This window comes from Acomys minous (assembly GCF_964271855.1).
Source record: "Acomys minous genome assembly, chromosome: 5".
Lineage (NCBI taxonomy): Eukaryota > Metazoa > Chordata > Mammalia > Rodentia > Muridae > Acomys > Acomys minous.
In genome coordinates this window covers 114,000,876-114,013,801 of record NC_140494.1, presented here as the reverse complement: position 1 = coordinate 114,013,801, position 12,926 = coordinate 114,000,876, and the positions used below count along the sequence as shown (strand labels likewise).

Sequence of the window (12,926 nt, the reverse complement as noted above, 5' to 3'; positions counted from 1 at the left end):
AGCTACTTGCCTTCAGTAGTTGGCTTTATAAGGAATATCTTAGTTAGGGTCTGTGTTGCTGTGAAGAGACCCTTAAAAAGGGAAACACTGGGGCTGGAGAGATGGCTCAGTGGATAAAAGCACTGTCTGCTCCTCCAGAGGTCCTGAGTTCAATTCCCAGCAAGTACACGGTGGCTCACAACCATCTATATTGGGATCCAATGCTCTCTTCTGGCCTGCAGGTGTACATGCAGATAGAGCACTCATACCTAAAATAAATAAATCTTTAAAAAATAAGTTATTACAAAAAGGAAAAGCTAGGTGAGGTGGTACATGCCTTTAATCCCAGCACTTGGGAGGCAGAGGCAGGTGGATCTCTGTGCGTTCGAGGCCAACCTGGTCTACAAAGTGAGTCCAGGACAGCCAAGGCTACACAGAGAAACCCTGTCTCCAAAAACAACAACAACAACAACAACAACAATGGAAAACATTTAATTGGGGCTGGCTTACAGTGTCAGAGGTTTAGTCCCTCTCATCATGGCAGGAAGCATGGCAGCGTGCAGGCCAACGCGGTGCTGGAGAAGGGGCTGAGAGCTCGACACCTGCATCTGCAGGCAGCAGCAGGAGACTGCCACGCTAGGCCTAGCTTGAGCATATGAGCCTCAAAGCCCGCCTCCACAGTGACACACTTCCTCCAACAAGGCCACAGCTCCGGATAGTGTCACTGCCTATGGGCCAACCAAGCATTCAAACACATGAGTCAGTGGGGGCCATTTCTACTCAAATCACCATGGAGGCTTCAGTGATCCTGTTTTCCCAGCAGCCCGGTTGACCACTCAGATCTCTCCCAAACTTTTTGGTTTTTGAGATGAAGGTTTTTTTGTTTGTTTGTTTGGGGTTTTTGGCTTTTGGGTTTTTTGTTTGTTTTTGTTTTTATTTTTTTTCCCAGACAGGGTTTCTCTGTGTAGCCTTGGCTGTCCTATACTCGCTTTGTAGGCCAGGCTGGCCTCCAACTCAAAGCAATCCGTCTGCCTCTGCCTCCCGAGTGCTGGGATTAAAGGTATGCACTACCACGCCCAGCTCTGTGACTAAGTCTTAATAGGTAGCCCAGGCTAGCCTAAAGTTCAGGATTCTCCTTTCTTGGCCCTCCAAGTGTTGAGACTGTAGGTGTAGACCATCACATCTGGCACCTCTGAATCATGACTGCTTTTCAAGTTCCCACACTATGCACGATCCACAGTAGAGATCTGGCCTTGTTTCAACATTAAAATACTTTTCAAACTGAGGAGCTAGCTCAGTGTTGGAGTGCTTACCCGGCAAGCACAAAGCTCAAGGCTCAGATCCTTTGACCTAAAGAGGGAGGGGAAGGGTAGAGGCAGGGGGTTCCAGCACAGCAGTGTCAGCTCTGTGAGAGATGTGGGCACATCTGTCCACCCACAGCATTAACACACACGATGGAAGGTGACTATGCAGCCAGGCCTGTGATCCCAACACTCAGGAGGCTGAGGCTGGAGGGTCAAGAGTTAAGGTCTGCGCCTGCCACAGAGCGAGTTCAAGGCCAGAGTAAATTCATGAGGCTGTCTCAAAAGGAAAAAAGAAAAAAAAAAGAAAGAAAGAAAGAAAGAAAAGGCAGGGGGCTGGAGCGATGGCTCAGCTTGCTTGACTTCATGAGTCACGACATGCAACCAGGAGCACCCACACCTACATTTGCATACCAAGTCACGTTGCATACAAGGCCGGTAGCCAACATGTTTACAAAGGGGTCAGCGTGGCCACAGCTCATGAGAACGGGGCAGCTTCAGTGGCCATGCTGGCATGCATTCATGAGTGTGTTGGTTTTTGTTTTTTGTTTTTTCCTTCCTCCTGTGGACTATTCCTCCCCCCCAACCCTCTCCCAGCGACCTGAAGCCCTTCACAAGCAGACTGGCGGATTACCTTGTATTAGCTAGGGTCCGTCAGGCTCTGGGCTTTGCCAAGTGTCAGAAAAACTTCTATGGAGCAGCTCCCATGACTGCGGAGACACAGCGTTTCTTCCTGGGCCTCAACATCCGCCTGTACGCGGGCTATGGCCTCAGCGAGAGCACAGGCCCCCACTTCATGTCCAGTCCCTACAACTATCGGCTTTACAGGTAAGGTCTGAAGTTGGGACACTGTCCTTGATGACACCCTTTGGCGCCTTGGGGGAACTGTTCCTCTCGCTCTCCATCCCACACTGGAGCAGTGACCTTGTGTCAGAGACACCATCTTTGGCCAAGCCCCTTGCCTGCCCTGGTGCCTCTAGAGGGGCAGTCTTGGCCACCATGACATGTGTCCTGTGGCTGAAGACATGTTAGATGGCCAGACTAGAACTTCCTGGTGAAGAAATTTCTTCCTTCTATCTCCTCCAGTAGGGCAGGGAATGCTGGACTGTGTCCCAGGAGAGCGGATGGACAGGCTCCTACTGGGGCGGGACCAAGGTCAGGGCCAGGCTGCTGCAGGGCAGGGAGGATAGTCAGTTCCGGGGAGTGATCTGAAGAGTGCTCTGTCGCGCTTTGGCACCTCCCCCTGTATCTGGTATGACAGTGCCCCAGTTTCCCCTACTAGCATTTAGGTCCTTCGTCCATTCATCCCTTTATTCATTCAATAAATAAAAAGTATCATGGCTCATGCCTAAACCTAGTGCTGGAGATATGGAGACAACAAAAATCTCTGGCTAGCCATTCTCACCAAACTGGTGAGCGTCCCAGTTTCATTCAAAGATCCTGACACACACACACACACACACACACACACACACACACACACACACACACAAAGGAAAGAAAAAAAGAAAAAGAAAAGAGAAGAAAATCAAAAGTGATAGAAGACACCTAACATTGACCTCTGGCCTACAGACACACACACACACACACACACACACACACACACACACACACACATAATTATTTCAAGTCTTAAACAGCAATCCTGAGAGGGGACCCCTACCACCAGGGAATACTGAGAGACCCGAGGCCCTGAGCACCCCGCAGGGGGCTGACTCAGCACTTTCTCTGGCTTGTCTTTTATCACCAGCTCCGGCAGGGTGGTACCTGGCTGCCGGGTGAAGCTGGTGAACCAGGATGCAGATGGCATCGGTGAGATCTGCCTGTGGGGCCGCACCATCTTCATGGGCTATCTGAACATGGAGGACAAGACATGTGAGGCCATTGATCCTGAAGGCTGGCTACACACAGGTGACATGGGCCGGCTGGATGCCGACGGCTTCCTCTACATCACCGGGCGCCTCAAAGGTGAGCATCCCTGTCCTGGGGCACATGGGTATCGGAAGACAACCAAAGGACATTTAAAACCTTGAGCTTGTGACTGTGATAACACTACAGTGTTTTGCCAGAGCTAGGTCAATAGCTTACCATAGCTCCACTGATTAACGTTAAAATCCTTAACTTTTGAAGCCTTAATATAACAATAGCATAGGGAGGGAAAGAAATCAGAAACATTTTTACAATCTTAAATCATTTTCTTAGACTTTTATAATTTCCATAAACTTTAAACTTTTTTCTTTTTTTTTTTTAATTTTTTTTAACTTTAAACATTTTTTTTTAAATCCAATTATTTACCATGAGACACAAGCAGTTGGTACCTGAGAACAGTCACTGTGAAGCAAGCTCCTTTAAATAAGGAAATAGTAAAAAGTTACTTTGAAACCTGTTTTATTTCTTTCTTTTTGAGTCTGGTAGGGAGGTACATTGCTATTTTCTCAGCTGGAGGCCTAGGAAAGTGAGGCTTGAAGCCTGATCTTCATCTAGAAAGGAACTGAGAAGGCAGCTGAAGCCTTGAGGGAGGAACTGATGCTTGCTGGTCTTAAAGCTACAGTTTCAACATTGTCAAAGATCGGAGAAGGATACATTCTAGCTGGAAGTATAATCCAAATGGTCCATGTATGCACTGAAATGCCAAAGACTTACCTAGTACCTAAGGCCTTAGGCTCCGGTGGTCGGTCTTCACAGTTTTGTTGGGGGCACTAGGTCATCACCATCATCTGTGATACAGCATAACATTTGTTCAATCTTCAGCGGTTACAGAAGCACCACAGGCCTCTGCCTGTGAACCCCAGGCCTGAGATTTTTCCTGTAGAGGAACTTGGGAAAACTGACGTTACCTTAGTCAGGCCAAGTAGGACAGTCAACCCCAAAGTGTCCCGCAGTTTGAGCAGCGCCCTGGCAGCAAGTGAGGCATGGGGCGGTCTTTCCCAGTGGCTAGTGTTACCGCAATCCAGGTGGAGTCCTCTTTGAGCCAATCTGTTGGCTTTGGAGACCACGGGGCTTCCGTTAGGAAGGGGCATGTCTGTGATGGGAAAACTTACACGTTTTAAATGCCCCAATCAGCAGATCTCTGAATTGTTTAAGGACCATTTATCTATTAAGTGTATTTGATTTTAGGCTTAACCTTGAACGCACACACAGGCTAAATAAAGCTTGTCATTAAATGAGCATTTACAAGTTAGTACCTTAACAAAGTTAGCAAAGGCAAAGAAGCTAGAAAATTACTATGACCCTGGGGAATTGATAAATCATCTTTATTAAACAGACCTTATCAAACATGTTATTTAAATTCTTAGAAGCCTGCTGTTGAACAGTTAGCGAAGACATAAGTAGTTAGACATAGATATTAAATCAGCCTTTGTTAATCTGAGTAGACCTTTATAACCTTGAATATAGTATATTCTAACCAGATGTGAATCATATATTTAGTATGTTGTAACAAATGACATTAAATTTTTATCGTTATCCATAACAATCTAAAATATTGGAGACTTGCTGTTGCTTCCTTATTCTAAAAGCAAGATACAATAACAAGGAGAAGGCTCAGTAGGACTAACAAGTTTTTATAATTGTTGCCTTATACCATGTGGTCACCTTAAAATGGTGAGTTCATGTGGCATATACCCTTTAATCTTAGTAAAGATGGCTGCCAACCATATGGTTGGTGTTTAAAAATATCTATTATTTAGCCAGGTGTGATGGCACACACCTTTAATCCCAGCATTCGGGAGGCAGAGGCAGGCAGATCTCTGTGAGTTCAAGAACAGTCTGGTCTACAAAGTGAGTCCAGGACAGCCAGGGCTACACAGAAAAACTCTGTCTTGAAAAACATTATATATATATATGATGTTATAATACATTAAAATCAATTATGTATAGGTTTTATCTATAAGCCTTTTGTTATAACTTTTTTAAAATTTTTATTTATTGAATATGACTACTTTATCAGCAGATCACATTATAGATGGTTGTGAACCATCATGTGGTTGCTGAGAATTGAACTCAGGACCTCTGGAAGAGCAGATGGTACTCTTAACCACTGAGCCATCTCTCCAGCCCCTTGTTATAACTTTTAAGTCAAATTTTGTTACAGATTTTATATATTTTTAACCATAGCCAACGATTTTATAAATCCTCAGATAGAGTTACAGCATAGTCTTAAGAGATTTTTTTTCTTGACAACAGAGTAATTATAGAGATAAAAGATATAAGAATAGAAAATCATAAACCCCAGAAATAAGAGAATTTGGGATCATTTGCTTCTAGCAGTTGTTATAATCTGCGAGAATTTGCGAATCAAGTGTGCCAAATTTTGGCCACCGATCTGTACTGAGGCCAAGCTGTGGTAATAAAGCTGAGTCTGTGGAGGAGGAGAGAGAAGATTGCAAAATGGAATACCATGTAAGAGGGAGCTGAGAGCCGAAAGTATGGAACTGCAGGCTAGGGTGAGTGACAGCGTCATGGAACTGCAGGCAGGCTGTATTTCCTACAGGAAGGCAAGAGAAAGCTAGATGAGAGAGTAGGGGGACAGAGAACCAGGAAGTGTTTTTAGTAGAGACCCAGACAGATGTAGAAAGTTGTCTGTGTGATGGGTGGCCCAAAAGGGCATAGCAGCAGGGCTGCAGGAGTCAGAGAGACACTTACGGAGCGCCAAGTGGGAAGAAGCAAGGAAGAGTCCCAGGCTGGCATGTGGGGGGTAGGGTGGGGGGTGGGAACTGCAGCTCCTGAGAGAGACCTAGATGGGTGTAGCAGGAGGGGAAAGAACAGGAGAAAAGGGAGGTGTCCATATGGATGTAGAGGCCATAGGGCTAGCAGTTTACAGGAGCCAGAGAGGTGCCCACCTGGAGGGCATAAATACCAGAGCCCAGAGTGGCGAGAACAGTAGTTAGAAAGCAGGTAGAGAGGGCTGGAGAGATGGCTCAGTGGTTAAGAGCACTGACTGCTCTTCCAGACGTCCTGAGTTCAATTCCCAGCAACCATATGGTGGCTCATAACCATCTAATCTGTGATCTGCTGCCCTCTTCTGGCATGCAGACAGTACTGTATACATAATAAATAAATCTTCTAAAAAAAAGAAAGAAAGAAAGAAGGAAAGAAAGCAGGTAGAGGGAGACAGCAGCTAAAGATACAGTCTCTAAAACTTGGAATCAAATTTTGGGGGTAGAAGAAGCCAGCAGAAACAAATGATTCGTACATACCTTAGGAGAGTCAGATGAGCAACTTGGTTCAGAACAGCCCAGTTCCCTAGAAGGGAGTTTATTTATACCATTCCCAGGTTTCTGTACCATATGAATGAAAAATAAATAATAATAAAAGGAAAGAAATGAAAGTAAATGATGGATCCCAGGTTTTAGCACCAAATGACCAAGAAAGAAGAAAAAAAAAAAAAAAGGAAAGGAAAGAAGACTGCTCCTAGGTGTAGTTAGAAGAGTTTATTATAGATATGTGGGAGAGCATATGCTCTGGGGGAGTCCAGACACAACCAAACTGAACTGTACCATGTGAGGAGAGGGGGAGGGGAAGGGAGAGGGGAGAGAGCTAAACCAGATACAGCAGCCAGGAGGCCAAATGTAGAGAGAAAACAGGTAACAAAGGTGTCTGGATTATATAGGAAGGGCAGCCCGGCACTCTGGCCTGGAGAGTTCAGGGTAGAGAGCAAAGCATGCCCACCAGGAGGGCCCTATAACAGCCAGGGAACTGAGGGATGCTGGGAGAACCTGGAGGCCAGGTCCACTTGGATATGTTAAACAGGCACCTCAGCTGTCTGTCCCACTTGGAAACCTACCATTAGGGTTTCCGGATGCTCTCACACCCAGCACAGGATTCACTGGAAATGTTATTGAGTTTCTTGCTACCTAGCCTGGAAATCTATCATAACTCAGAGGACTGTAATCTTGAATGGTGTGCCTTGGCCTTCCCACAGAGACACGATAAATGGTGAATGAGACACGTGCCCTGGGTAGGTAAAGAGATACCTGAGGGCAGCTCAGAGAAGGAACCGGTCAAGGTGGGCTGGGAGGAAGGTGCTGGCCACACGGAAAGGAGAGAATAGGTCTGCCAGAGGGCGTGGCATGAGCGTCGAGGGGCCTCATGGCAGGGGAGGAGGTTGTTACCGGCAGGGGCCCAGAACTGACCTGAACTGGTGTAAACCTTAGGTTTTTACTCAGTACATGCAGCAGAGGACAAGCTCCTAAGCCTCTGGCCTCAGTTTCTCCGTCTGCAAATGGTGATGTGAGAACCCATCATTAGGGGCTCATGGTGAGAGCTGAGTAAACTGCTGGGTGTAAAGTGTTGGTCTGGGCAGCACATGGGCATGACAACTGCCTTAAAGGTGCCAGGCAGTTAGTGAGTAAAAGCTGGGAGGGTACATGTTGCCTGCTGAACAGGGGCAGAGTAAGATGCTAATGAGCATCGTGGCATGCGCTCGCTGAGCAGGGGAGGGACTCAGATAAGAGCCTGAGGAATGGGAAACCCAGTAAGCCCTTGTCCTAAGAGCTGCCAGAAGGCCAGGCCCTGCTTCTTGGCTGCCAACAGGTCATCTCCAGCACCGTGCTTACTGCTCAGGCCTCTCCAGCTGTGGCCTAGGAGTGTGGTTCAGCCAGGGCCTGTCTTTGCCTCCCCAGAATTAATCATCACTGCGGGTGGGGAGAATGTACCCCCAGTGCCCATCGAGGAGGCCGTGAAGACGGAGCTGCCCATCGTTAGCAGTGCCATGTTGATTGGGGACCAGAGGAAGTTCCTGTCCATGCTGCTAACCCTGAAGGTGTGTGTGTCCTGGGCTCTGGCTCTGGGGGGTGTAGCAAGAGGATCACCTGTGGCATAGCCCGAGGTGCACCTGGCATTCACAGCTTTACTCTGGCATCACACAAGCCGCACTGTGCACTCAGAGGGTAGGTGGGCCCCTGAAATGATCCTTTCCACCTGCCAGTACATTCCGGTTTGCAAAGGTCTGGCTGCCCATCCCCATGATCAGGCCCCCAGCATCCCAGCCAATAGGAGTATGGCCCCCGTTGAACAGGTACTGACATCGCCAACTAAGGTCCGACTCAGTCCACTCTTCTGCTACTTCTTGGGGCTCAACACAGCATCTTGCCCCCTTTAGAAGCTCCGCTCTGAAACCGAGTCCACAGGAACTTCCACCTTGTTGCCTATGACATTCTCCCAAACCAGAGTGTGGCTCTGCAGAGCAGGGGCGGGTCCTCATCTGGTCCTCTTTTCAGTGCACGCTGGACCCAGAAACATCTGAGCCAACTGACAATCTGACGGAGCAAGCTGTGGAGTTCTGCCAGAGGGTGGGCAGCAAGGCCAGCACCGTGTCCCAGATTGTGGGCCAGAGAGACGAGGCTGTGTACCAGGCCATCCATGAGGGGATCCAGAGGGTGAACGCGAACGCGGCAGCCCGCCCCTACCACATCCAGAAGTGGGCCATTCTCAAACGTGACTTCTCCATTTCGGGTGGAGAACTAGGTACGTTTTTCTTTTTCACCATTCCTGGGGCTGTATGGGAGGACAAAGGCCATGACAGTGGCAGGGAGGATCCCAGAAGGAGGTAGCTGTGTCAGCAGAAGTTGTCAGGCCTTTGGGCAGCATCTGTGCTGGGCGCACAAGCCTCTGATTCTATTTAGGCTGAAAAATAAGCAGTCACTTCCAGATCCATTGGATGCAACCACGTTGGATTAGAAATATCCTCCCTCAGTCTTTATAGTATTTTTTTAAAAATAATTATTTATATTTACAGTATTCTGCCTGTATGTGAGCCAGCAGACCAGAAGAGGGCACCAGATCTCATTATAGATGGTTATGAGCCACTATGTGGTTGCTGGGAATTGAACTCAGGACCTTTGGAAGAACAACCAGTGCTCTTAACCTCTGAGCCATCTCTCCAGGCCCCCCCCCCTCATCCTTTAAATAATAGAGTGTAACTCCTCACAAAGTATTTACAGTGTCTTTGGTATCAAACACTATCTAGAGATGACTTAGAGCACACAGGAGGACATGTGCAAATACATGCCATTTCACATACAGGGCTAGCTCACTGTTGGGGGAGGGAGCTCCTAAAACTTGTGAACACAGAATGAGTGCATCACACATGTGCCAGAACTTATTGATATGATCATGGGAGGCTTAGTTTTGCCCTGACAATGACACTCTATTCTCTGGTAACTTGTAGTGCACCCATCAGGTACACATCACAAGCCTGCTGGCACTGGGGCTGCACTCATCTAGAGACTACTGCAGTCTGTGATGTCAGCCACATAGCTGTTAAAAAGACAGACCTATCTGGACCACAGTCCAAGCCCAGAACAGCCTGTGGTACATCTTTACCTGGCCAGAAGAGTCTTCTGGCTGTGGCATCTCAGAGTGCTCATGGCACAGAACACTGAATACAGCTCCCTGGTGAGACTCTCAAATCCACTCCCCCTGGGAGTAGTCACACCATCTGCAATAATGCTTTGCTGTATCAGAGATGCTGAGAATATAGAACCAGATTTGTTCACATTAAATACAAGGGCAACCAAATGAAAGATGTCTTCTCCAGGCAATTTATAAAGAACATTCTAATCTTGATGTTTCTAGTTAGGGGTTATATGCAAAAAGACCTTTAAGTTGCCCAGGAAGCCCTTTCAACCTTGTATTAAATGGGAGAAACAAAGGCTAAGGAAAGTGGTTTAAGGAAGATGGTTTAGATATTAGGATGTGGTCCTGACCCATCGAAGCTAAGTCCACAATTATGAACTGTCCCTAAAACAGGACAGGCGTTGTGCATAATCAGTTGCTATGAGACAGCTACTCCCAAGTGGAGGAACTTAATAGGCATGGAACCTATTGTAGGACGTGTCTGTCACCCCAGCACTCAAGAGGTGAAGGCAGGAAGATCAGGACTTTAAGGCTAGTCTCTGCTACACAGTGAGTTTAAGGCCAGCCTATGCTACACAAGACCCTGTCTCAAACAAACAAACAAACAAACAAACAAACAATAAACATTATCTTCATTTTGGTGGGCCAAGAATCAGGGGCAGCTTCTCTGAGCGGCCAGACTGGGAGTTACCCATGATGCTAGTCAGAGCAGGCTGGGTGGCAGGGACCGGGAGCCCTGGGTGCACTTGTTTGCATACTCATGTAATTCATCTGAGAGGGCCTGAGACAGAGGCGGTATCTGATTCTTACAATCATTTACAGTTGATACGCTGCATGCACAGGTCCCACATCTGTGGATCTAATCAACATCAGATCCAAAAATTAAATAATTCATATGAATATATAGATCTCCCTCTCAATTTCTCTACAGTGCTGGGTTGGCTCTAGGACCTCCACCACTGAGCAATCTCCCTGGCTCTCTTTTCAAATTTTGAGACAAGATCTCACTAAATTGCCCAGGTTGGCCTTGAACTCACTGTAACTCAGATAGGCCTTGAACTGTGATCCTCCTGTCTCAGCTTCTCCCTGCAACACCCACTCCCACCCCTGAGTACCTGGGATTACAGGCCACAAAGGCCTGACTACACATTTTTTATTATTACATAAACACTGGTTTATTTACATAGCATTTGTACTGTATTTCATATTCTCAGCAGTCTGGGCTTAAAATAGATGTATTTTCATGGGCTTTGTGCAAATACTACACAATTTTATAAAAGAAATTGAGCGTTTTCTAGCTTAGGTATCTGTGGTGGTTTGAACAGGAGTGTTTTAATTCTTGGTTCATGGGGAGTGGCACCATTAGGAAGTGAGTGTGTCACTGTTGGGGGCGGGCGGGCTTTGAGGTCTCCCATGTTCAAGCCTACCCAGTGTAGCACACAGCCTCCTTACGTTGCCTGCAGATCCAAGATGTAGAACTCTCAGCTCTTTTTTTTATTTCCACCCCGAGACAGGGTCTCTCTGTGTAGCCTTGGCTGTCTTAGACTCACTTTGTAGACCAGGCTGGCCTTGAACTCACAGGGATCCACCTGCCTCTGCCTCCCGAGTGCTGGGATTAAAGGCGTGCGCCACCACGGCCGGCCCTCAGCTCCTTCTCCAGCATCATGTCTGCCTGCACGCTGCCATGCTTCCCATCATGATGATAGTGGACTAAACCTCGGAACTGTAAGCCAGCCCCAACTAAATGTTTTCCTTTATGAGTTGCCATGGTCATGGTGTCTCTCCACAGCAATAAAACCCTAAGACAGTATCTGAAAAGGTTTCTGGACCCATACCCCTGTATTCTGAGAGACAGGGGATGTTCATTCAAGGGAGAATCAGTTGAGGATCATGACCAGGGTCAGGTCAAGGGGAAAGTGAGAACGGCTGTACTTTTATTATGTACTGGGAAGAAATAGGTCACTTGTGCTCCTGGAAGTGACTCCCCACCATCTCCTCTATAACCTATTGGCTGCAGACCAACCTTAGTTCACTGTGACAAGGGGAGGCTCCAGGGGATAATGCTACGGACTCTTGCCTTAGAGGCTGGCTGACAGTGCATCCTGGGGATAATGCTACGGACTCTTGCCTTAGAGGCTGGCTGGCCACGCATCCTGCTTCTCTGGCTTGATTCCTGACTTCCTGACTTTTCTGTTCCTGTGATAAACATCATGACCACGGCAACTTATAAGTGTTCAATGGGCTTATAGTTCCAGACAGTTAGTCCATAGTAGCAGAGACAGACAGCTGGTAACTGGAAAATGGCAGAAACCTTTGGAAACTTCAAGTCCACACCCAGGGACGCACCACCTCCAAGGTGGGCATCCCAATCCTTCCCAAACAGCTCCACCAACTGGGGAGCAAGAGTTCGAACACATGAGCCTGCAGGAGTCCTTCTCACTCAAACCATGCCTTCTTAAGAGGCAAACCTAGGCCTCACTCATCTCTCCCAATGCTTCTTTTAGGACCCACCATGAAACTGAAACGACTCACAGTTCTGGAGAGGTACAAAGATGTCATCGATTCCTTTTATCGGGAGTAAAACTAGTAGCCGCGAGCCGTGCTGCAGCACAGCATGCCAGACATCTTCCTGACGTGTCAGGTGTCTCCCTCTGGGGACCAGAACCTCTGACAAGCTGCTTTCACCCTTAGTTCAGGGCCCAGCATTGACATCTCCAATGTGCAAATAGTCTAGATTCTAACCACTGCTCCTATTCAGGTGTCAAACGAGATAATTCTCCTTCCCAGAGGGAGGGACTGCTCATTTTGGCCTCAAGTCCAGGCAGATTTACAAAGTTCTACCACAGGCCTACCAGGGCTGGCTGTGGGAGGGGAGGGGAAAGGGCTGACAGTCCCATTACTAATGTGTGCTGCAGGCAGCAGTCACAGCTCGCCTAATGGCCTGACTTAGCTCTGTCTTCTTCTTGGAAACTCTACCAACTCCGCCACCTCACGAATAGGCTTGATGCTTAATAAACTGCCGCTGCCTATGTGACTGTATTTAATGTGTAATTTTGACTATTAAACCTTTTAACAGACCTGCAACAAGTACCTGATGTTTTCTGTCAGTTGGGCAGGTGGGACAGAGCGTGTACAGTTGACTCACAGAACCGTGAGTCGCCATTAGCACATCATTAGTGGCCTACAATAAACAAGGGTTCAGGATGGGGTCAGGTGGAACACTCTAGTTACAGCAGCCGAGACTCTATTACTACCTGGTATGACAAGCTAAGCCAAAATGCCCAAGGC

General features: G+C 47.5%; 1 protein-coding gene across 3 annotated transcripts in view; it reads left to right on the top strand.

Moving 5' to 3' along the window:
• The window catches only part of ACSBG1 (acyl-CoA synthetase bubblegum family member 1), a 60,399-nt gene extending 47,674 nt beyond the window's left edge, over window positions 1-12,725 (top strand). For all 3 annotated transcript variants that reach the window (XM_084782955.1, XM_084782956.1, XM_084782954.1), the window contains 5 exons: window positions 1,878-2,108; window positions 3,031-3,248; window positions 7,904-8,043; window positions 8,501-8,747; window positions 12,143-12,725. In XM_084782955.1, coding sequence (XP_084639081.1) covers window positions 1,878-2,108; window positions 3,031-3,248; window positions 7,904-8,043; window positions 8,501-8,747; window positions 12,143-12,219 — 913 coding nt within the window. In that variant the 3' untranslated portion in view covers window positions 12,220-12,725. The remainder of the gene's footprint in view (window positions 1-1,877; window positions 2,109-3,030; window positions 3,249-7,903; window positions 8,044-8,500; window positions 8,748-12,142) is intronic.
• Window positions 12,726-12,926: the final 201 nt, after the last annotated feature.